Source organism: Argiope bruennichi, chromosome X1 (assembly GCF_947563725.1).
Source record: "Argiope bruennichi chromosome X1, qqArgBrue1.1, whole genome shotgun sequence".
In the NCBI taxonomy this organism is placed as follows: Eukaryota; Metazoa; Arthropoda; class Arachnida; order Araneae; family Araneidae; genus Argiope; species Argiope bruennichi.
In genome coordinates, this window is record NC_079162.1 from 55,713,157 (window position 1) to 55,739,996 (window position 26,840).

The 26,840-nt window shown below is 27.6% G+C and overlaps 1 protein-coding gene across 1 annotated transcript; it reads left to right on the forward strand.

Annotated features, from left to right (window-relative positions):
• The first annotated feature begins 1,053 nt into the window (after window positions 1-1,053).
• LOC129959231 (zinc finger BED domain-containing protein 4-like) lies at window positions 1,054-26,840 on the forward strand. The gene is made up of 7 exons (XM_056072055.1): window positions 1,054-1,057; window positions 2,267-2,481; window positions 4,842-4,914; window positions 5,165-5,399; window positions 5,510-6,397; window positions 22,338-22,477; window positions 26,734-26,840. Exons 1-7 carry the CDS (start codon window positions 1,054-1,056, stop codon window positions 26,838-26,840), a joined length of 1,662 nt encoding a protein of 553 aa, XP_055928030.1.

Below are 26,840 nucleotides of genomic sequence, written 5' to 3' on the forward strand. Positions count from 1 at the left end.
AATAATAATAAATTAATTCTCTGGCTTCAGAATTATTTGTTTCATAGTTTTACGAATTTTTTGTAAAATCTTATAAAATTTTTATTTATTGTTTTACTGGAAAATTTATTTTTTCTGCAATAAGAAAATGCTATTCTAAATTAAAATCACAAGTAAATATTAACACAAATTCACAAGACTGAAGAGTAATAATATATTTTTGTACAACAAATTATATTACAGAAAAGAACAGTAGTGTTTAGAAATATAAAAATGAAATATAAAAAATTCTCATCATTGTTTACTCTTTGCAATTCTTCGAAACTAGAAAAAACAGAAAAATGCTAGATCTTCACACTTGACAATAAACAATAGAAGAATAATGTTCTTTGCTGTTAAAACAGATTAGTTACAATGATGAAATATTTTTACTAATGATCATAATTTTTTAATACTTAAATCTCAATTAGATCGTACCGCGTTTAATTAAACAACAACTTTTTTATTCTGCAAAATGTCATTATTGGGGAAAATATTATTATTATTATTATTATTTTCGTTACTTTGACAAGATCAAAGTAATTGAATATTATAATTTTTTCTTTCCAAGAAAAACAATTACAATTTGTAGGTATCATGCTCTGATTTAGACGCTTTTCACTTTTTTATAACTCGGCATCCGAATAGGGAAGAGGTTTGAAATTTTAGGAGTGTTTCCGAGTAAGATTAAAGCGAACCAATGACTGAACAGATAGCTTGATTTAAAAGATCCAACACTTTGGAAGAACTCAACAGATGGATTTTGAAAGATTTGATTATGCCATCTTTATCCGACTTTCGTTCGCAAATTGATTTTATTTACAGCTTTTAACACCTTCTCATCCCATTTTTTGTGTTTATTTAATTTAATTATTAGAGAATTATTCCGATATTTTTCGGTTCTGCTCTGAAGATATATTCGATTTATTTAATTGTAAAATTCTATAACTCGTTTATCACATCTATTTTGATTCCAAAGAGGATAGATAACTGCTGTCACAAAAGTTAGACTGAACCACTACAGTCAGTTGAAAAATGGGTAAGTTAGTTGTATTCTTTTTGTGCTTGATATAAAAAGTGATTAGCATAACATTTTTGAATATTTATGAACATTTAATGCCTTCTTCGGGATAATTTCTCTTTCAAAATACAAATACTTAAAATATATTTCATATTTTTTGTATGTAATTTGTTTTAAATAAATTTCTTAATATGATGGCAATTTAATCGCAGTATGATTTGTTAAATATTTTGAAGTGTAAAGTTCATTTCAATTTATATTTTTAAATATTAATTTCATTTTAAAATAATAGTTTCAATGCATGTCTATTGGAGATTTATTGCAACAAACAGCAGTAGAATTTTCAGTTACCTACTTGGACACCAGCGTACTTCGAAGGGTATTAATGTACTCTCTTAAAAAAACTTCTAAAAATTTTTATTAATTAAAAATTTCTCAACAAGGTCTAACTTTTTTTTTTTTTTTTTTTTTTTGCAAAATTTCGATGGCACCTATCGTCATTGAAAAGATTTTTCACACTTAAATTATTTAATTTATTTAACTTCATTCATTTTACATTTAAAATTAATTATACTTTTATTAATTATAATTACATTTTATTAATTATATTTTTACACTTTATTTAATTATATTGGTTTAATTATTTCAAAAATTTAATTTATGAAAAAAATTAAGTTAAAGTTTTTTCTTCATTCTTTTTAAATAATTCTGCTAAAATCAACTATACAACTTAGCAGTTACGAAAATTGTCTGTTTCTGGACACTACTTTTCTTTAACAAGCTGCTGTCCTTAACCTTGCGCAAGATTATATTTTCCCCTTCAAATTATAAATTTGTTACAATGAAATATTTTAATATTACTTTATGAAACTTGTGCACAGAAAATCTTAATAATAATTGTAAACAAAAAGACTTCATTGCAAAAAATAATTTTGATAATTTCGAAATTTATTTTAATATTGCAATAAATTTTCGTGCAAAAGGTTAAAACGATAAAATTAAATTCTGTTAAAATCAATGCTAAAAAAGTTTAAACAAATGAAAGGCAACCCTCTTTGTGAAGTTTCCATTATAACGCTCTTTTGAAGCATCCTTTAATAAATTAAATTTCTATCCAGAAAAAAAGCTTACTTATTATATGTGCTAAAAAGCAGAAATTTTATGCACTCATGTTTCAAAGCAATAGTTACAGAATCATTTATAAACTGATATTTTTCTTGTTTGCAGATCAATCAGTAATGCGTGGTGGATATATTGGCAAAAGGAAACGCTCGCCAATTTGGACTTTCTTTACTGCTGTTGATGAAACCCATGCTTGCTGTAATATTTGCAAAAACAAACTCTCTTATGAGACAACAGTTACAAATTTGACCAAGCACATGATGAAAAAGCACCCGACAGTAAGATTAAAAGAGCTTCAGCGAGCATCTTGTAACATTCAGGTATTAACTGGCTTTTATGTTGTCATTTTTTTACTTGATTAAGACCAATTAAAAATTTTTTTATCATTTTTTAGTCTGTATTAAAAACCTTTTTGACTAAAATTCACAGATTTTAATTATTTTATCTGAAGGACTGTTCCTTTATCTTTTCAAAAACCTTTCTATTTTATCTCCACCATAAATACAATGAAATTAAAGAAATTTTAATAAAAATTAATGACTAAAAGCGGAACTATAAGCAAAGTTTTTTCATTGTTTCTATTTCGATCATTTTAAAAGTGTTATCTTTTCCTATTTTTTATGCTATTCCAGATCTTATTTTGAACTAATTCCTATATGAACTTCTTTATTATAAACTAAAATAATCTAAATCACTATTGATTTGCCACTGATGTTACAAATTTTGACAATAAACAAATGGAACACATTTAAATCATATTTATGATGCATATTATTTGATAGAAGCATCTCCAGGGATGTAAAAAATGCCTTATCAAGTCAAATAGTGAAGAAATATTGAAAACATCTTGTGCCAGCCGATCACAATATTCACTAAAGAACTAAAAAAAAAAAATCTATGGAAACAATTCTAGAATTGAAAATCTAAAAAATGAATTACGCTATGGGAAAAAAAAACCTGTAGCCTACAAATTTAAGAACAATCCTCTTTTCATCTGATTAAAAATATAAACTTTAAACTCGCTTTTCTGAAAGTGTGATTTTTCCAAAAAAAAAAAAAAAAAAGTTTTTCAAACACGATTACTAAAATATTATTATAAATATCATTCTAAAATTTGGCATGTATTTAGTTTACAATACTACCTAATGATGAATCAAAATATAAGTGCAATGATAAACTATTGTAAAGTTATGCACCTTTTTAGCTCTAAGAAAGGATAAAAATTTTACAAAGATATGATTTTATTTGAACTCTTGTAATTTGCAAGAATTTTGAATTACTATTGAATTTGTGCTACAATTACTAGCCAATACATCAATGATTATATACACCAGAGGATATACTATTCCTACAATTTGTTTTTAATTGAAACCATTTTAATATAAAACAAATTGTATTTCGGAAATTTCTAAATTAATAATAAAATGGAAAAAAATATTTTTCTATGCTAAATAAAATTTTTGCATAAATGTTATATCAAAATAGAAAAATATTGCTCCAAATATCATTAAAAAAAAGTCCTTCTGACGTAGTCAGTTATTTTAATTTCAGATAAGTTGTAAAAATTTTGGTAAAAGGATAACAAAGAGTAATCATTGAAGCTGTCCTTTATTTTAAAATATAAATTAAAATTTATATTAAATTTCAAAGGAATTTATTTATAAAAAAGATATGTTTGTTCCAAGATGAATAAATTGACAGAAATATACCTGTATAATAAAGATTCTACTGTTTGGCATTTTATTGAGAAAAGTTATTTTGAAAAACTAGCATGAAAATAGTAGGCTTAAGGAGTTGCTAAAATTATTGTTTAAGGGATACATACATTGAAAATTTGTTTAGTGATATGCTTTTCTAAAGTTTGCATTATTAATTAATTAACATTAAATTAATTAACATAAATTAAGTTAATGAATTAAGTTAACATAAGTTAAAGGAATTAACATGAAATATTCCATCAATATTATTATATTGACATGAAATTCTTCAAATATTCGTGAGCATTTGTAATAGTTGATAAAAATAAACAACTGAAAATTTCGTCAAACTGAAACTAGGCATTTTTTGTCATCTATATTATTTACTGAAATGAAGTATTGATAAGATGAAATGAATTATACACTATGATTAAATTAATGCATTTTGAATCAAATTTCAGTAAAAAATAAAAATAGTTTTTTTTTTTTAAAATAATATATGCCTTTAAAAAAAAAAATGTATATTTCAAGTTGGGAGAGTCTTGGTCCTCAAATATAAGAAATTAAATCGTCTTGCAAACGATGTGAAAAAAACCTGGAAAATTAGCCTAATATTTTTTAACGAATACAAAGAGCGCTCTTTTCTTACTATGAGCTTGCAAGATGAATAATAATACTATTATTAATATATTATATTATGGATAAATAGTAATTATTATATCAGTAGCATGAAAAAAACTCTGAGCGCACGAATTTTTCTTACTTTTTTTAATATGCATGATTAATGTCATTAATTTTACATAGCAATTTAATTAAAAATTCCAAAATTATATTGAACTAAATACATTTTCTTTTTTTTTTATTCAAACAATAAAAATTAAAATCTATCTGCTTCTGCTATCAAATTCTTCATGAAAGATTCATATCTGAAAAATATATGACTTATTAGTACTAGTTAAACTTGACCCTAAATTATTTTACAGGTTAATGAGGAAGCAATTGATGAGCCTATTCCAGGGCCTTCAAGAATTTCTACCTTGGAGCCTGAGAATAATGGTATTATAAAGAACATAGAAAATTCGGGAAATATGTTAACTGAATTCCCGGCATCTCATTCAATAAAAACCTCAGTGCAATTGTTTGAGAAACGGATTTCAAGTTATTTAACAAAAAAAAAAAAAAAAAAAAAAAAACCTAACTCTTAAGGAGATAAGAAAAATTAATACTGAACTACTAAAAGTATTTATTTTTGACTATCAGCCTTTTAGTATAGTATGCGATAGAGGATTTAAAGCTTTTGTCTCAGCTTTAAATCCAGCCTACCGGTTGCCAAGTAGAGACACAATAGTAAATACATTATTGCCATCTATTTATGAGGAAGTATCACATGACGTAGAGCGGGCCTGTTTCACCATTAAAAAAGCTTGTGTTACAGCTGATTACTGGACTTCAGTGGATAATGAAAGTTTTATGGCGGTAACTGCACACTATTTAGATGAAGAATTCAAAATGAACTCTTTACTTTTGGAGGTTTCCGTTTTGTTTGTGCCTCACACAAGTTCAAATCTCGCCTCAGGAGTAGCAAGAATAATTGATAACTGGAATTTAAAAAATAACTGGAATTTAAATAATAAAATGCTGACAATACCAGCAATATCGTCCGAACAATAAGAAATGAGCTCAGATGGCCGCATTTGGGATGCTTCGCCCATAATCTTAATTTAATTATTAAAGATGCACTGGCTGAATTTTCTGATTTGATTGAAAAAGTGAAGACTATTGTCTGTCATTTTAAAAGAAGCTCTCTGGCAAATTCCAAACTGTTGGAATGTCAAGTAACAGCAGGTAAAGAGGCTAAAGAAATAATACAAGATGTTCCAACTCGATGGAACTCAACATTTCATATGATAGAACGGTTTGTCGAGTTGGAAAGCTTCATAAGAACGACAGTTGCCCTCTTAGATGCCGATCTGCCTCACTTAACAACGAAGGAGTGGAAAACATTGCAACTATTATGCAAGATTTTGAAACCGTTTGAAGATGCAACAACGATGGCAAGCGGGGAGAATTACATTACTGCTTCTTTAGTCATCGTTGTTGTAAATGGTTTAAGAGATGTTTGTGCAGTACTATTAAACTCCCCTGATGTGCTACAAGATGCATTTGCGAAAAATACTGTAACAAATTTAAATCATTCTTTGCTAAATAGATTAGGAAATGTAGAGAATGATAAAATTCGGGCAACGTCTACATTTTTAGATCTGCGTTTTAAAGATGTGGCGTTTAAAAACAAATTAACTGCCGAAAATGTAAAATGGCAGCTAACTAATTCAGTAGCAAATATGCTAAATGAAGGTGTTGATGATCAAGTTGATAACAACCAGGCAATGGATAATAGCACAGATTTTCAACAACTGACATTATCTTTATGGGATAGTTTTGATAGAAAGGTCTCGGAACATAAGCCAAAAGGGACAATAAATTCAAGGGCCTTATTAGAAATAAATAGATATCTCGAAGAAGGGATCATTAGCCGAAAGTTAGATCCGTTATTATGCTGCATATTGTATATTATTCCAAGTTTAGTTTAAAATTATGTTTTTTTTTTTTTTTTTTTTTTTGTTATATGATCGAATAAAATTCATTTGAAGTTTCTCCAAAGTTGATTAGTTTAAAAATTTGAAATTATTGATTACCATGAAATAATGATATTCAAAACTTCATAAAAATTTTAATTTTAGTTTATAAAATGTAAATACGGAATTTTGTTAATGTTTTAATAACAGTTAAAACTTCTAGTTCATAGCTCGATAAATTTTCTTCCTGAAGTATTGTTTTTTTACTCATATGACCTATGGGATGTAAATTATCATCGTCGTCAGCTGGAAGAAGGATTCCACCGTAACCTAATTTGGAAGCATCTGTATGGAGTTCCAGTTTGGAACCTAGTTTGTACTGCTGTAAAAAAAGGATCTTGCGATAAAGCTCTTTTAAGGGTCTCAAACGCTTTTATTTGAGGTGGACCGAATTCAAATGTTACATCATTTCTAAGTAAATCGCTTAGAGGTCTAGCTATTAAAGCATAATCTTTAATATACTTCCGAAAATATCCCGTTAAACCCAAGAAACTTTGGATTTGTTTTTCATTACGTGGTTGAGGAAAATTTAGTACTGCTGAAGTTTTTTCAGTTGATGGCCTAATTTGTCCATTTTCGATGACTTGACCAAGAAAGTTAATTTTTTTTAGATTTAACTGTAGGCTAAATTCAGAGGCTGTGTGTAAGACGCGTTCCAACTTTTGAATACCATTAGAAATGGTTGGGAGGGAATGATATCATTCAAGTAAACAATTAAACTTCCATCATGTATTAATTCTTGAAAAATACTTGAATGTAACGTTAGAATAAATGTAAACATAGCAGGTGCATTCATAAGTCCGAAACATTTTTAAAACTGAAATAATCCTTCATGGCTAATAAAAGCCGTGTACTTTCTGCTGCCTGGAGTCAAATCAATATGAAAGTAAGCATTTTTGAGATCCAATGTAGAGAAAATTTTGCCTGAGTGTAATTTATCAAAAATATCTTATATGTTTGGTAGAGGAAATTTATCTTTGATTGTTTTTTTGTTCAAAGAACGGAAATCAATACACAGTCTGGGTTTGCTATTTTAATATTTCACTAAGATAATTGGAAACGCATAATCAGAATAGCTTTTTTCAATGATACCCTGGGCAAGCCATTCCTCAATTTGCTTTGTAATTTGCGGTTTTTCTATGGGAGCAAGTCTACGAACCGGTGAGGTCACAGGGATATCATCAGTTAAAATAATAGACATTTGCAAATCTGTAATTCGGATTTTATTTGGAGAGTATTCATATTTTTATTAGATAAATACACTATATCAAGATCATTTTCAGAATAAACCTTTAAAACATTTGTACATACTTCCTTCACTAACCATTCAGAATTTACATCAGAAAAACTCTTTTGGAAACAAGTATCATTTATTAAATTAACATCAACCAATTTATCTTTATTCAAAGATGTATCATCACTCTGTAAATAAAATTCAGAGTCAGCATTCCTTTTCGAACAAGTAGTAATGCTTTTATTTTCATTTAGAAGAGAAGGTGAATTATTATCTTTTTTTATACAACAAACAGAATGAGAAGAAATATGTTTTTTTTTTTTTTTTTTTTTTATTCTCACGGATTAATTCATTCGATTTGTTTCCGGTAACAACAGAAGGAATTATGCAACTTTGGTATTCTTTTTCTCTTGATGATTCACGCTCGGATTTATTTTCAGAAACGCATTCAGTTGTAGAATTTTTATTGGAAAAAGCATTTTTAAGATCTAAATAGCTATTAGTTGGTATAATACATTCAAAAGAAATATTTGTATCTTCAGCTGCTAAAAATCGTTTCGCCTCTGATTTTTTATCAACATGACTAATACCTATCGCTTCTAACGGAAGACTGGCAATTGAACTGTTCGCTAATTTAATTTTTGTGCTACGGCCTACATAATTTAATTTCTTTACATAATTAGGATTAATAATCATTATCACGCTTCCGCTATTAACCAAAGCTTTAATAGGAACGTCGTTTACAATAATATCTACGTATTCCAACTCAGCGATTATTAACTCTTGTGGAATTTCATTTGATTTAAACATGGAGTTTAAAGGATTTGAGTTATGGGATCTTCTCTGATTGTTATGTTGTCTAGCATAGTGGACAGAATTCTATTAAATGCAATGTAGAATTACATTTAAAACAAGTTTTCCTATCAATATTTCCATCATATACATGAGAGAATTATTGACACGCGACCTTGAGCTGTAGTCATGTGTATTTCTGTTCTCTTCCCAAAACAAACTTTTGTTTCTTGCGCGGAAATAAATGTCTATTTCTTTTCCTAACGTCAGTGATTTTAACCGGTCTGAGCCTTGTTTGATCAAAATGAGCTCGGATGTGTCCTTGTCAAGAGTGCTGGTTAATTTATCAGTTGTAATTAATTCACAGAGTCGCAAAATCTTTCACTTTTCTTAGTTCTAAATAATATTCTAAATTCGCTAAATAATATTCTAAATCTAATCTTGAGACGAATTGCACGTGATTTTCTCCTCTAAATCTTTTGGCGGCTTGAAAGTTATCCCAAAATTCTTTAGCAGATTGTTGGAATTCTCTTAACATTATTTTTTTGATTCGTCATAATCTTTTATTTCGCTTTCGTTCGCGTATTGTTTTGAAAGCACGTTCAAAAATATTGAAAAACAAATGTGCGGATATGTCAATTAGGGATTGCAATACCGAACCAAAATTACAATACTGGTATTCGGTATTTTGTAGATCTTAATACCGGTTTTAATACCGGTATTAGAAATTTTAGAAAAAGAAAGAAACACAGGTATTTTTTTTTTTTTGTTTTATTTGCCAATTTTATTAGAAAGGGTAAATATCACAAAAAATAATTTGTAATTTATAAATTATAACAGTATATAAAGAATCACAAAAAAGTAAAGGAAAAACTTATTTATTTAAATCACAAAAAATTGTATTCACTATTCAGTCTGTGGTACTAATACAAATTTTTGAAATGTGATCTTTAAAAACATAATGCATCGATTGTACTGTCATTAAGCCTGAAAAGTAATTTTGTGCAAAAATTACTAGTTGTCGAAAACGCTCTTTCGGCATCTACGATAGTTAGTGGTACTGTTAGCAATGCGCGATATACTTTTTCCAAGTATTTACCTCTAAATCTCTCATCTTCAAATAAATCGATTTCTTAATCGAATAATTTAATTTAATAATCGAATCGGTTTTTTATATAGCTAATTTCTGCATTGTATTTTGGTTCATTGAAATTCTCTTATTTATCGCTAATTCTAATTTTTGTTCAAGAGACAATTCTTTTTCACTATCGACATTAGTGTCATCATAATCTTCGATAACTGAACAGAATTCTTTTGAATGTGGATAGGTTTGTGGGTAAAAACTTTCAAGAAAATTTACTATAAACTTAATCAGATTTGAATTGGTTATTTTCTTCTCTTCTTTTTCATTTTCATTTTTAAAATCATTATAATTATATAAATACCATAAGACATTTTCTATTTCGATATGCCTTTCTTCTGTGCGATTTTTGAATGTAATATATAATCTTCAGATAGTGATATGTGCTGTTCTAGTGTGATATTGCTGTTAGGAGTAAACGGTGCCAACGTGTTTTAAAATCTAATATTAACATATATTCTGTTTTATTTTCAGTTAGTATGTATTTTAATAATATGTCATCTTTTATAGAGGAAAGTTTAAATATCTTAACAATTTTTCGAACTTTATAAATTATAGGAAGCAATTCTTGATGGGTTAATATTTCATCCTCATTAGCAATAACTTCTTCAACAATTACATTGTTATTACCTTCATTGTCAATATCACTCTCACTCTTACTCTCTTCAAAGTTGGAATCCGAAGTTTCTATATCCACAGTATTTGGATTCTTCTGTTCTTTATTTTTTTATATATATAATACATCTATTACTCCTAATTGAAATCCATGAGCATAGCACAATTTCTGATTTGCACCAATCAATTTTCCAACTTTTTTTCATAACTATTGCTCCATCAGTCATTATGGATACAATTTCTTCTTTCAGGGATAATCCATGTTTCGCTAATTTAGATTTAAGTAATTAATTAAGCCATTAATTAGTTAATTAATTTATCCCGTTAGGGAGACATAAAAACAAAAACGTATACTATTTTGCTATGTTGGCGATCCCTGAACATATAGTGGAGACAATTTTAAAAATTTCTAGTAAATACCGAAAAACCGGTATTTAAACTTGTGAATACCGGTATTACAAAATTGTACAAATGGCTCAAAATACCGGTATTCGGTATCCCGGTATACCGGTATTGCAATCCCTAACGTCAATGTGCGGATATTTTTAATTATTTGCTCGATGGACACCGCAAGATTTTCTGGAGGAGGTCCGTTAGGACTATTTACTCCGGTCGCTTGAACGTTTCTCATACTTCTTCATTAGCTAAAGTTAGTTTTAATTTTTCTAATTCAAACTAAATTTTCTTTTCACGCGCTTGTTCTGCCTCTATTTTTCCGCGTTCCTCTAGAGATGATAATGTCTTTAAGAAATTCCAATTCTGATTCCTATACTCTTATTTAAAAAAAAAAAAAAAAAAAAAAAAAAAAAAAAAAAAAAACCCTTGATTTCAGCAAAAAAAAAAAAAAAAAAAAAAAAAAAAACGTTTTTGTTTTCATTGAAGTTTAATTGCTTCCACTTTAATTAGAAATTCAGATTTTACGGGAACCGACAGAGTATTAGCGAGATACGCAATGCAGTAAACAAAACAATCCAAGGATCTTGTGATAACATGAGCAGAATAACATTAATTTTTGGTGTTTAAAAATATTTTGCTGCAGAAGCTATTAAGAAATCAAGCTACACAAAATATTTAACAGAAAAAATCTTTATTATTTTTAAAAATTTTATTACCGAATCCCGACGAATCAGCTGGTTATTATAGACGGCTAATCTAGTAATTTATATTAAACAGCATCTTTTAAAATTATTGCATATTTTTTAACTGTTTGGCAAACTTTTGTTTCATATTTTAGCATTCTTAAAATTTTAATGTAACCAGTTGACTCTCATATAACTTCTTTTCCCTGTTTTTTTCAAAATCATGGTTTTTAATATGTACCAATGCACATTTTTGAAAAGTAAAATTTAAGCTCTTAAAAACCATTATTAACCTGGAAACTAAATATTTCATAAGCGGCCAATTGTATGTTAGTCTCAAGCAATCATTTTATGTTTGATCCAAATTTGTGGTTAAAATTATTATTTACCTGAAATCTTTTCATCGGTAATTAATTGTGGTTGGGGGCTCTTAAAACCACAGAAAGAATTAAATATAAAAATTGTACGACGTGGAAGTAAATGTGTTTTACTTTTTCTTGTATATAGAAGAAGTAAGTGCAAGGGAAGCAAATAAATATGTGAATAGTGGAAAGTTTGTTATAATTTGAATTTTAATGCAGTTGCACATCATAAAAGATTCTTATTTAGTTATTTTTTATTGCAAAATCAAATTAATCTATTCTTAATTTTTATGAACCCAAAAGAATTTATACATTCATTTAATGGCAATGCAATAGTAATTTTAACCCACAGAAAAATTGTGAAAAAGTTAAAACCCTAAGTCCTTCTATAGTAAACTTACAGAATAGTGCAGTAGAATAAGACTATTAATGAAAAAAAAAATTAATACAGTAAAAATCGTATTTTTCCGGAGGTTACGAGAAGCAAACCTAGTATTCGCCAAATTTTAATGAACACTATGAAGAAATATGGTATAATAAAAATGTACAGTAATTAATGAAGAATTTAATTCATTAATGGTTATAAAATATTCTAATAATACTATTTTTTCGGTACTATGAAATCATATCAGTTCTACTTATTCTTTAAAACGCACGCACGCACGCACGCACACACACACACACACACACACACACACACACACACACACACACACACACACACACACACACACACACACACACACACACACACACACACACACACACACACAAAAGCAGATACAAATATTTTAGTAGCAGAACAAGAAATACAAAATTCGACGCGATAAGCAACAGGTGTCTTGACACTGCTTCCGGATGGCAGGAAATTAATTAACATTCTAACTGGGTGGAAAATCTACAGAAAGGGAAAGCAGTATCTTTGCTTAATTTGTGATACTTAAAAGTAGTAAATGTTAAACAAGGCAGGAAATGGAGAAATTCAATTTTAAAAGAATCGTATTTCAGTGCAATGCATAAATATATTACGTCATCCATCTTTAAAAATTAGATTTAAAACAGAAATTCTAGAAAAAAAAATTATATTTTTTCAAAATACTTTTTAAAGAATAACAAAAGCCTATAAAAGGAATATAAAATTAGTTATGCTTAGAATAATCCACTCGCTTAATGATTCTTTCTAATTGCATAGAAGAAATGAATGGTTTCATTTACAAAGACCTATGAAATCACATCCATAAAAGTATTTATTTTGTATGAGAAATATTTACAAGGCAATATTTTTTTCAAAATATATTTAACAAAAAAGAATATAAGACCTCTTTGTTGTATAATATGTGGAAAATAATCAACTTAAAAAAAGAAATTTTCTTTTCACTTTATTATTATAAAATTAATCATTATCAGATTAATGTACCATGAAACCTTCTGATAAACACTAACAATGCTTCGTTATCAAAAATAGCAGAAATAAGATAGAATTATGAAAAACTGCAATTACAAATTCAAGCAAAATAAATTTCAAGTTTCCTCAGTATTGATGTTTCTACCTTGAAATACTGAAAAATGTATTGAAAAAAATATTTTATTCATAATGCTTAAAAATTTATACTCGATCGATCATTCTTAGGTGAATGTACCAAAAAGACATCGAAGGAGTTAGTCGATTTCAATTTTATGTACGACATTAGTGGAAAGAAAATCTCAGAAACACAAAAAATTCTTCTCTTGTGTCCTGAGGGTCCCATCGTGACCCCCGTGAGATGTCACGGTCCCCTCCCCTTAACGCGAATAAAGAGAAGAAGAAATCTGTGAATCGGTCGAAAATGAACGCAGCGGTTATTCTTACGGCCGTATTCACCAAACCGGTTGCTAAACATCGGATCGTTCAACCCATGATCAACGATTAATCATCAACCATTGATCATTGGTATTCACGAACGGTAATTTCACGACTAAGCATTAAGGTTACGACAATCAGCTTTTTCTGCCTTTTTCAACCGGAAATGGATCTTCATTGGTCTATATATATCACATGATTATCAGCTGATGGGTGGCGCTGTTTCGTGTTTTTGTTGTTATTTTGTTTCTTTCCCAGATGTGTACAAGGATCAAACGAGAAAACGAAGGTGATATTGCCTAGTGATAATCTCACCGATTTGCTTACATGATATTATAGCTTTTCGTAGGATTGTTTCTCTGACTATACATTATTAACCAAGTATATTTTAAATATTCACTGTATTATTATGTAATAAAACATTTGAGCATTTGCTCTCTTTTGAATTGAGAATATGCATATTAGCTGTGCTTTGAATAGTTTTCCAATGAATTAAACTTTTACAAAAGGTCTATCTGAATTAAATTTTTGAAAAAAATGCATATTAACCTTAAATTAGTTAATTTACTTATGGAAATATTTAAACATTTTTTATATAATTATAGAGTATATACATAAACAATAGAAATAACAAACTGCTGCAAACTGATTTCGCAAGTGAGGAGTTCATTGAAGTTTCTTCTAAACAATGAGTTTAACAAAAATTGTAGTATCCTGTATTTTTAATATAATAAAAGAGGAGGAAATGTAGTGTATAAAATCTTGCTTACAAGTATTATGACTTCCATATTAGTAAATAATTTTCATTTACACAAAATATTTCAATTTCCAAAGGTTATTTAAATTGTAATGAAAAGCAATGATATCTCTGGCAATCCCATATAATTGTTTGCATGAAGTTTATAGCATATATTACAAACTTCTCTTTAAGATTGTTATTAGACTTTCAGCATTTATTTTTAAACAAATAGGTTTTAAACTTCCACAATATATTATATTTTAAAAAAATACTAAGATTGTTTTTGGTGTCAATATTTAAATATGTATTAGCTGTCTACATATTCAGTAGTTTTTGAGATAATTTTTTTCCCTCAAAACTGAATCAAAGTAAAAAATACTTATTCTGTGGTATGCTTTTATTTCTATCGAAAAGCAAATATGGAAAAATTTTCTTTTATTAACTATCAGAATATTAAATTTTTACATATATTTTGTTAAAAAGATAGAAATTTATAGTTATAAATGTCAGAATATATACATATAAGAAGAATATATACATTCAGAATATATGCTGCAAATCAGAAGATTCAAATTATAAACAAAAGTCAGTGAAAATTGTATATGAATATTGAAGACCAACAGCTATTTCACCAAAATAAATATTCATGCAATAAATTTGAATAGTATATAGTTATTGTGGAAGTGAAGAAGCTCATTTATACCTCATATCTAAAACTTTTTGTAAACAATGAATTTAGCAACTCTTTAAATTTGAATGGGCTAATTGTTAGCTTGACAACATGTACTTGACATTACAAATCAGTATAAAAATAATGTAAATATTGATGAAAACCATACTTATTTTAGAATTGATATCCCTGAATGAAATAAATGATTAATTTGCACATCATAAGCATTCACTTTTGTTCAAATAAATTGAGTGGCAAAACATCTACAATTAACAATACATTTTTTAACACTTTCTGCTTGATGATTCAAACTTAATCAAAAAGCAACACAGTTTAACTTGATTAGCCTGTCAGAAACTAGTAATGATATTTTAATTCTTTCAAGTTAATGTGAAATTGCATTTGTTTCAACAAGTTTTTGCCTTTTTTTTTTTTTATTTTTTTTTATTCCCAGGATTTTGTACCAAAAAAGTTATTAATTTTTTGATATTTTAACATTTAGTTTCTATTCATACTTGAATAATATCTGTCACTTTATTATATTAATTTCCAATGATGTTTTTAATTATTCATATCTTCATGACAATCATTACTTCCTGAAATCATAAACCTATGAGCACAACATCTAACTAAATACTGTTAAGTCAGCATAATTTCCTTTGTTTAATTGTCAAATTTTTCAACTCAGGATCTTGTGTATTTAAACAAGGAATCTCTTTCTATATTTAAATTTGATGAAAGATGATCCAAATTGAAATGTTTCAAAAAAGTAAAAGAATTTTTCACAAAATTTTTTTTCTTGAAATCATTTTAAATATTATTCTAATAGGTTACATTAAACTGTCAGTTAAATTAAATTGAATTTTTAAAATAAAAACCTCTTTTTTAAAATTTTATATTTGCATCATAATTTGTAGAAATTTGAATTAACTCGGATAAGTTATTATCTATACTTGTTTTTCAAATTCCAAAATTTTCAAATCCCAATTAATCTATTTTCTTTGTTTTTCACACACTTCTCAGAATGTCTTAAAATATGCAAAATTAAAAAAGGACTTCTGTATACAAAAATCTATTTTATTCAAATTTGACTCGAAAAGTAACATATATGAATTACAAAAGAAAATTCTGACAGAGAAGTTACAGCTTCTACAAGCATTAAAACAAAGTTCCATTAAAGGTACTTTAAAATATAACATTCATGCTGATTATTAATTCAAAATTCTTCTACAAGAATTACAAGAAAGTGTCAATAGAGGTGCAACATTAATGCTGATTCTTAATACAAAATTCTTCTATATGTGTCTTTTTATTTCTCTAATACATATACATATTGTAATAAGATAATGAGCACATAAAACCACTAAAAAATAACTACACTGATATGAGTCATACATGCATGTCATTTTCTATAAATCATAAAAAGAACAACATCAAATTAAAAATACATTTGATTTTCAAAGATGGGAATAAGGAATTATTTAGTCATTTCTATACAGATAAATTCAAAAAATAATCAGGTAGAGAATACATTAGAAATAATGTTAAAATTTGTTATGTAATGAGAAGGAAAACATTAATAAAAATTGGTAATCCTTTTCAGCAGATAACAAAGGTCAAAATTTGATTTCTTTAAAAAATGTTAATTTTATACACATTGTTGAAGATTAAAGCTGAAGTAAACTAATATTGTAAAAGAGATTAGCTATATTGAGTAACTAAGCACATTATTATATCACACAATTTATAAGTAACAAAAGTAATTTCTTTAAATTTCTAATTATTAATCATAATAAAAACTGCAATAATTCTTTTTCTATAAAATAAATAATAACATAAAAAATCAATTTACTAAAAAAAAAAAAAAAACTTATATACCCATGTGAAAACAGTGTACAATCATGGAAATGAGTCATACAGGAAAGTTTCAAAAATACAAAAAGCAATCCTGTATAATCATCACCAGACAGATGAAAAAGATTTTTTTGTTTGTTGCTTTTCTTTCTTTCTTTTCTTTTCTTTTCTTTTTTTTTTTTTTTTTTTCAGGAGGAAAAGGTTGTTCCTTATTTCTTCCATATCTTTGCAAGTCTTTAATCTGAGAAATGTGAAATAAGAATTAATTATATTATAAATAACTAATGAAAAAAATTGCTAATTTAACAATAATACTTACATGACATACTTAAAAATTGATAGTATAAACACAAATATTATAATTTATTTGATTATAATATTAAATATTTTAAATATTATAAGATTTGATATAAGACAAAAATTCCATTTTTTGTAACTAAATTTAGAATTCATTCATACAGTACTTTTTAAAACTTTTTTATATATATAAAAAAAAGACATAAGATATTCTATTCTCAATCACTAGAAATGTGCATTCTAAAATATTTGTAAGTGATTTCAGATAACTTTGGAAAATATTCTACAGAAAGAATATTTTTTTTCCTAATCTTAAAATATTATTTGTTCAACGAAAACATATTTATTATTTAGGTGGTTGTTTCTCAAAAACCCTTCTTGCTTTATTCATACAAAAATCTGCCGTAATCTTTGATATACAGTGGTATAATAGTAGGTGTAGAAGAATAAGATTTTTCAATATGGAATAAAGCATAATTAAAATGTTAAGTTTATATTGCAAATAATCTTTAATACTTGAATTCTTTATTATATTTTTACAGATTTACAAAATTGAAAAATAAAAGGAGCAAGGTTAAAATTGATTAACATGTACACTGTCTATGTAAAGAATGGGAAAATTTTCTTATAGCATAACAAATGCAAAAACTGTTACAGATGAATTCTAGTTATAAAAGTAATATTAAAAGTTAATTAAAAATGATTTGAAAAAATATTACATACATACATTATCAATTTTTAATAACTTATATCGCCATAATAACATAATTAAAAAAAATTTATAAGACTACACAAATGATATGAATATGTATAGATATGAAATAACTTATTTTATTAGCAAGTCATTAGATTAACCAGATAGAAAATATGCAATAAAATGTTTTTAATGGAAGTATTTTAAGGAACAAAAAACTGTAAAACAGTATTGACAAAAAACAGTATAATCGTACTAAACTTGATGAGTTTTCTAAAAGGTATTAATAAGTTTAGAAAATTCTTTTAATTATAATTCCTTTGCTTCAAAAATTTGAATGTTCACGGAATTATACAAATGACAGATTCTAATTTTAATTCCAGAAAATAATAATCAAAAATCAACTCGGATATAATAACAATAAAAAGGGATTCCCATATGAACGATGTAAAAGGGATAAATGTAAACATACCTCAAGTCGCTCAGATTCATTATTTGGTAGGTAAATGAATCTTGGCCTCATTTCAGCTATACATCTAGATACTTCATTTATAGCCCGGCAACATGATGACTGGATAGTTTGATTGAAATCACCAATTATTTGTTGACGACTTCCTGAAGCAAAAAAACGTAAGGCAATACACAATTTCTCTTCAGTAGTTACAGCACTTTTTCGTAAAATATTGGTGCTTAATTTCTCCTTCTCAAAGATAAAATGCATTGGAAACAAAATCACATTCATCTAACAAATCCAAATCAGAAACTCTGTCAGTGTAAATTATTCACCTCCTATCTGATATCAACTGCAATAGTTCCAATGTATCTAAATCCTCCATGTTTGTTTGAAAACTAATGTAACAGTTGTCCTTCTTGAGAACTGCGCATGCGGAAAACCGTTGATCAAATTTGATTATCGGAAGTCCGTGAATCAAAAAATGGGGCAAAACAGGGGGAAATCGTCAACCGATTTGGTGTGGTGAATACCGATTTGACTGCTGATCAGCGTTTAATCATCAGCCGATGTTTAACAACGGTTGGTGAATACGGCCGTTAGAATTATCGTATCATTGACGTATCGTATCGTAGAAATTTGTGAATCGGTCGAAAAGTGAACGGAGCGGTTATTCTTAGAATTATCGTATCGTATCACTGAAATTTATCAGAGCGGTGATTTCACTGCAAAGTGTGAGACTTCACTGGAAAGTGTAAAGTCACCGCTCCACTTCATGGGAGTGGCCTTGAATTTCCGATATTCGCATTTGAGGATACACTATTCCATAAAGATCATTTTTAATTGCTTGTATACTGTTTACTGCTGGCGCCATCTATTGGTAGAATATAGAACTAAAGTAAACATTTTAAAGAAATCGCATATATATTTAATTCAAATTTTTGAGAAAATGGTTTACTCCAATAAAGAAATTAAATAAATAGTTTTTAAAAAAATCGAATTTAAGAAGTAAGCTGAAATAGATAAATTAATTCAATCTCACGTTACTTAAATTAATAAATTAAGTATTAATTACAATTAATAAATTTTATATTTACTACTAATTAATAATTTTAACTAATAATATGATTAAATAACAGATATTTGGAACAAATATTTAAAAATAGCAATAACAAAATTATTTGTTATTCAAAAAATCGTGGATTATGCATCTCTAATTTCGAGGATAATTTTTGATAGACCGAACTAAGAACTGAATGCAATGGATGTCGAAGATGTTAAGTTCGCAGATTTTCAGACATCTGTTTCAAATGTCGTTCATTCAGCTTATAATTTGTACTACTTTTGGCAATATAACAAGTGAATAAGATATCGACAAGGTGATATTCTCATTTTGCTGGCCATTTTTTGCCGGCCGACTCTGAATTCAATGCGGTGAATGCCAAAGACCTTAAATCTGCAGATTTTCAGACATTTCATTGAAATGTCGTTCATTTAACTTATAATTTATACTAGATTTGGCAGTATATCCGAAAGTGAATAAGATATCGAATTCTGCCGAAAACTTTTGGACGACCGACTATGAACTGAATGTGATGAATGTCGAAGACTTTATCCACAGATTTTCAGACATTTGATTCAAATGTCGTTCATCAAGCTTTGAATTTTCACAACTTTTGGCAATATAACCAACAAGACGGAAAGTGAATAAGACGTATCCATTTTATCGAAAAATTTTGATCGGTCGATTAAGAAATCAATGCGAATGGTTGTCAACGAGTCCAAATTCTCAGTCATTTTATTTAAATGTCATAATGTTCATATAATTTATACTAAATTTTATTTAATATAATTTATATATAGCATATAATTTATACTAAATAATTTATATATAGCATATAATTTATACTAAATTTAGCAGAATAATCAATAAGTTGGCCAATGAATAAGATGTCACATTTTTCTTGACTAATCTTTGTCCTTCGGATAAGATTTCATCATAGATTATGGAAAAAAATTGTTTTCATCACTTCGATTACCTCCAGTGGAATTTTTAGAGAAATTGATGCTTTTATATTATTCATGAATAAGATGATATAGTTGTTTTCCATAATTCATCATTTAAATTCAAGTTCTAAAATTAATCGTCATCTGATTTACATAATTGTTACTTCCTCAGTAACGAATTGATAAATTTATTTTATTCATTTCACCATGAGAATAGTCTGACTAAAATTTAGTTAATGGTTAAACTAAATTTAATAAAACGCTCTTTTCTTTTGACACTCTTGTAAATATTCAAGCTAATAAGAGTTATTTTGCTGTAGCCACATTATGTGAATTCACTATGAATCACTGAAATATGTAAATTGTATAATTGCAAATTAAATTTATTTAACAGTAAAATATCTTTTCTTTTGCAATCTAATTTATCAGGCTACAATTATTACACTAAAGAAATATTACCGACTGCAAATGGTGACACAAAATAAATATATGTGGTATGGTAGCTTTTCAGTTACGCTAAAAGAAATTATACACGTATGCATTAAATTTGATAAATAAATTAGTACTTAAATTCTTCAGATTCTGCATTCAGTATTATAACTATATAATCGAAAAACGTATTGTTTTAATTTCTTTCCAAATGTTTCTATTTTCAATTACTCTTTGCAGCAAAAACTATATAATTACAGGTGCTTCTAAATTTTTAATAGATTTTGGATAAAGATGTCTTGATAAAAGGATAATTAAAATATTTTTTCATAGAATATTCATATATAACATATTAGCTCACGACATATGAATTTACTTAATTTCCTAATTAAATGGTTGCTCTTATTTGGGATGATTATTATTATTTTAATCCCTAGGCAAGAGTATTTGAATTAATGAGGCATCTTTAAGTGATTTTTGAATTTTAAATTACTTAATTCACTTAATTGCCGATTTAAAATTTAGTAATTCAATGCGCGAGTCAGAATCGCCATTGTTTATGAAGGGATTAAGAAAAACCAATGCATACAACTAATAAAACTCACATTTTGGGAGAAATAGTAACTTGCAATAACTTCTAGAGAAAAAAGTACTTACCCATAAGAACGCTTGTCTAAAAATGAAGAAAGCGGAGTTCATATTCAAGATCTAATTGTTTTTTAGTAAAATGCATTGGTTTTTTTTAAAGCCCAAATATCTATTGAAAAATAAATATATGGGAATCTGATGTTTAAGTAGTTCCATTTTTTACAAGTACATTTTTCATGTCTTAAATGAAATATTAAGCTTATAAATAAATTTACAAAATATATTCTCCTGTCTTCTCAAGAAACTACATCATTGTATCTTTTCCGCATTCTATATTGTACGTGTCCGAACTATAGTAAATTTTATGAGTACGCGCACTTATTCTCTTCGGATTCGAAACACCTCTGCTCGTTGTCGCAATCCTTATTTAGCAGATATTTTAGGTAGGAAAATATGCAGAAAAATCGATTTTTGGTGAAAACATCGAATATTTTTTATTTATTATTTTAGATTTCTAAAAAAGTTTCTTTTGCAAATTTTTTTTTTTCAACATTCATTTTATATAGATTCCACGATAAGAACATGCATCTGTTCGTTTAAAATGACACGCCATTCTAGCACAATCTATGTTCCTATCTATATACTACAGCCTAGAATAAAATATAACCAAATTTTTTTTCTAAAATTAGATCTCAGTGCAATTAAATATCAAGAATCTCACAAAGAAATAGGCTCAAATATTAGCAATATTTTGACAGTCAGTAAAAGAAACTGAGAACAACATTTTTTAAAAAAACATCTTTGTAAATTTTTAACAATTAAAGAAAGGGTCTGTGTCTGAATAAAATAGAAGCTAAATAATACTTTATTTTCTTTAATTAAATGTAAAATTAATTATTATGAGTTATTTTGGAGCCAAATTAGAAATATTGGGCTTGCCCCCCTGTCGGATTTGTTTTGCCTCCCCTTTGGCAAATCTCTGCCGCCGCCTCTGTCTCAAAATCACAAATGACTATGTAAAACTTATTCGTATTATTTCATATATTTTTAGATTTTCAGCTAATTGCAGGTATCCTCAGTCAAGGACTGCAGGGCCCATTACGGCTGATGAAAGAATTCAGGCAGAAAACCAATTTATCCGAATGGTTCAACGTGGTAAGTTTAAGGAGGAAATTAGAGATTTGAAAAGAGGTAAGAATGTTTCAAAGAAAAGTAAACTGTCAACCTTAAATGTATTTTTGGACGAAAATGATATTCTAAGAGTGGGAGGCAGGTTAAAAAATTCCAAATTAAATGCTTATTCAAAATATCCTAACGTGTTACCATCGAATCATATCTTCTCACATGTACTGACTGCACAACAGGATTCATCTGGATCATGAACTTTAACCTTTAAGCTTCGGCAACCCAAACTCGAAAAAGTTACTTTGAATGCGGGCATTCAGTGAGAGAAACTAGAAGATGCTTTCCCCTTCTTTTAAAGGCGTTTGTTGAAAATCACCTCTTCGATTTCAACCACCCGTAGAGTTAATGGGTCATTTGTCCCCTCCGTAGTAAGCGGGTTGCTTTTTTTTGTGGTTTCGGCTCGTCCGAACCCTAGAGAAGGCTTTTAATCTCAGTTTTATTTTATTTTTTCCCTGAAAATTATTCCAGCAATTCTGTAGGAGAAATTGCAATAATAAATTTGCAAATGCGATATCTTCTGAATAGTTTAGTACATTAAAGAATAATTTTAAAATTTTTCAATTATATTTAAAATTAAATCAATTTCTCAAGCATTACTGAAGCTGTGAATTTAGCTGACAATGTTTGAATATATCATTGTGAATTTTATTTTATTTTTATAATTTTAACTCATCAATTTTAATAAAATGTAACGATTTATATATAATGTATTAAAGATCCTAATTATTTATATCTTTTTAAAAGTATTCACATCTCTTCGTTCATCACGCAGATAACAATTATCTGTTGTTTTGTAAATTAAAAACCTCTTTAAAAGATTTTATAATATTATATTGCTCCCATAGAAATCGAATATAAATTTTATTCCTAACATAGTTTGAACGGTTTTTAATATAATTACTAGTAACGTTTTGCTATTCTATTGTCGATTCTTACAATTTATAGAAGTTATTATTTTTTTTTTTTTTTTGCTGAGAATTTTAATTACTCTTTGCAATGTAGTATTTTTGAAAACTATGCTCAATTTTGCAGATAATAAATACCTGAATTATAACGAAAAATTATTTTTCTGCAGAAAAGTTTACTAATATGTAGGTAATCACCAGATTTAAGACAGTTAATTTTTAAAAAGTAAGATTAGATATGGTTTACTTAGAATTCGATACATAAGATTACATTGCATAATATTGCGTTGAAAAGTAGTTAACAATAAAAAAAAACACTTTAAAAATATATCTGGCATTCTAAATGATCAGCATTCGTTATTAAATACAAGTTTTACTAGCAGCTGATTTAGATTATATTTCAGAAATGCTTAAAATTAAATCTAGAATTCCTGACTTGTTAAGCAGCTACTTTATTTTATTTCAATACAAATATTTCTGGAATAAATTAAGTGCCTCAGTGGATTGAAATGAAGGTGTAAAGATTTTAATATTTCTCTTCTGATATAGAAGAACTGCTAATAATTATTTTTGATAGATTTTAACAACCTCCTTCAATATTTTAAAAATAGAATTATAACTTTTAATGAATGATTAATTATAAATTATTAAATCAATCGATTTCGTAAATTATGGAAATTAATGGTAAAACCGAAAGCTTACTTAAAATCAAAACCAAAATGTATTTTTAGCAGGAATATATCCAGTTCAAGTATTAAAATTTAAATCTGGAAAAAACGGTAGGTCGTTTTAATACTGTGTTAGACTAATACATAGTGACTGGGAAGTATATATGCCCAATGCCACCAGTAAAAGGGGGAGGGGTAAGCATGAATACAAAACAAAATGTTTTGTCACTTTTCAATGTAAAATATAATGACAGAGTGAAAAAAACAACAACACAGAGGTTCCATTTAGTTTTTCTGCATCATTTGTGACGAATGGGAGCGAAGAAGTAACAATTTGTATAGGGTGCCGATTACCTTCATAATACTATTCCGTCAGATATTCTTTTTGTTCAAATAATTAGTGAATTCTTTCAAGTAAATTCTTGGTTCAAATATTTAGATAAATAGATGGGCCAACTATAACCATATATTAAAAAGTTACAAAATTATATTAAGTTAAAATATTAAGGAATTTATAAAGTTAACAAATTAAGAAACAGGGGGAAAGACGCAAGTTTTCAACGAGTATTTCCCACAAATGAAATTATGCAAACATTCCATACCTCTTAGGAATGTTACTTTAAGAAAATGCCGCCAAAGCAGGGTTCACAAGACTCATTAGCGCCAACAAATGATAATAACAACTGCTGGACGAAATCTCCTGACCCTAAAGGGGTGCGACACAATAGGGAAGCGATTTTACGAGGCAATTAGGGTTCAGCTGGAAAGTTCAAGAGGGGGAACGAAATTCAAACTCGTTACTGGTACAACTGTTGTACCGCGCCGTAAGGAAAGGTAAAAAAAAATCTGGTACAACTGTTGTACCAGCCGTAAGCTAAAGGTTAATATACTTTTTTGCTCTTAAATTTAATGTAAATTTCATGTTTGAAATCTAATTAAAAGAAAACTCATTTGCAATTTTAAGGGGAAAAAAACTTTAATTTTACTTTTACAGCTATAAGTTTAAATTAAAACATAACTTAAAATTTAAATTCGAATGACCATTCATAAACACACTATATCTGTTGATATAGTGTGTACTACTTTTGAAGGATATTTATAAAACTTTATGAATATTTTTGAAGGATATTTATAAAACTCCGTAGATGTTTCATTATCTATCTTCTAATTTTTTTTTTATTTTGTAAAATATCCAGGCTTCAATATATACTCCTGAGTAATTTCCCCTCCCACATCACTGGTTAGGTGCCTCCAACCTGTTTTATAATTATGATTAAAGCAGGCATTTTGTCAAAAATTCATCAATACAAGAAAAAAAAAAATATTTTGATTACAAGGCTGCAGCATTATTTACTGATTAAGTTACTGCAATCCACAATTTTTTCCCTATAACAAAGTAAGAGTTAAAATCTGTGATTTTTACAGGTTTTATATTAGGCTAATATCTTCTTTCATTATTTTTGCCACTTTTTTTTACAAAATACATTGCTATGACAAAATTTCAATTAGTTCCTAAACACTAATGATTAAGCATTATGAGGAACATTTTTTAAGACCAGATAAGATTCTCCTGGTGGCCTTTAAAGCTAAATAATTTGATTCCTTGAAAATGTTACTTTAAATAAAAACTAAAATTATAAATAATTTTATTTTTAGAAATCTACAATTTTTGTATTGAAACCACATATCAAATCTGAACTCTATAACTCAGTCAACTTTTGAGTAATTGTGTTTACAAACAGACATAATTCCAAATATGTGTTTTCTAGATACCGGAAAGTGTAAAGCATGGATATTCACCAAAATCTCAAAGTTGATTTTTTTTAATGATTTACAAGTTTTTACAAGTTTAGGGTAAGTAGTTATTTGTCACTGAATAAGCATAAGAAAAATTTTTAAGGTTTACTTTTTAAAATGGATATTAAATAAGTCAAAGGATACAAACGCGTTTCCTAAATTTAAAAACCAAATTGTGAAGACAATGTTACAAAATATCAAATAAAAAAAATAAAGAGAATACTATACATATACTTTATTTAGATAATAAACAACTCATTTTTATACATTTAAAAAATTAGTGTGGTGAATAGCATATAAGCCAATTAACAGCTCTTCTACCCGAACAATTGCTTTGGTATAATGGTTTAGTTACTGGACTGCGAACCACAAGGTCCCAGGTTCTATCCTACGCGCATTCCATATCGCTAAATTAGCAATTAAATTTATTCCCTTCAAGATGCATACAAGTTAAAAAAATGAGTGGTCAAAATTTCCTTTCGCTCTACTTTTAAAAAGAATAGATTTTTTTTTTGACACAATTTCCTAAGAGGTGGGTACCACAAATGTAATCTTAAATGCGATATATCTTTCAATGCAATTTTGTGTTTGGTACTGAACTGGCAAGTTACTGTCATTATGAATGTTATAACTAGGTGTTTGGCAACCGTGTTTCTTAAAGAAAATTTCTTCTTGCAATAAATACACGAAAAGTTTTTAGATCGTTTTTCAGCAGATTGCTTATGGAAGCGGGCAGAATGGGCATTTAAATATCGTTTTTTTTTTTTTTTTTTTTTAATTTTTTTTTTTTTTTTTTTAATTTTTTTTTTTTTTTTTTTACGGAAATGAGCGTCACATCTATTGCACGTGTAATCCCTTTTGGTCAATGGTCAATTGCTACCTTCTTTTTAAGCCAGTACGGAAAGCTTGCCAACTTTCTATGGTTGCCAAGATTCTAGTGACGTCATAGGAGGCATCCAATCAGCGTTAGGATGCACTGATTCCGAGCTTCTTATATAA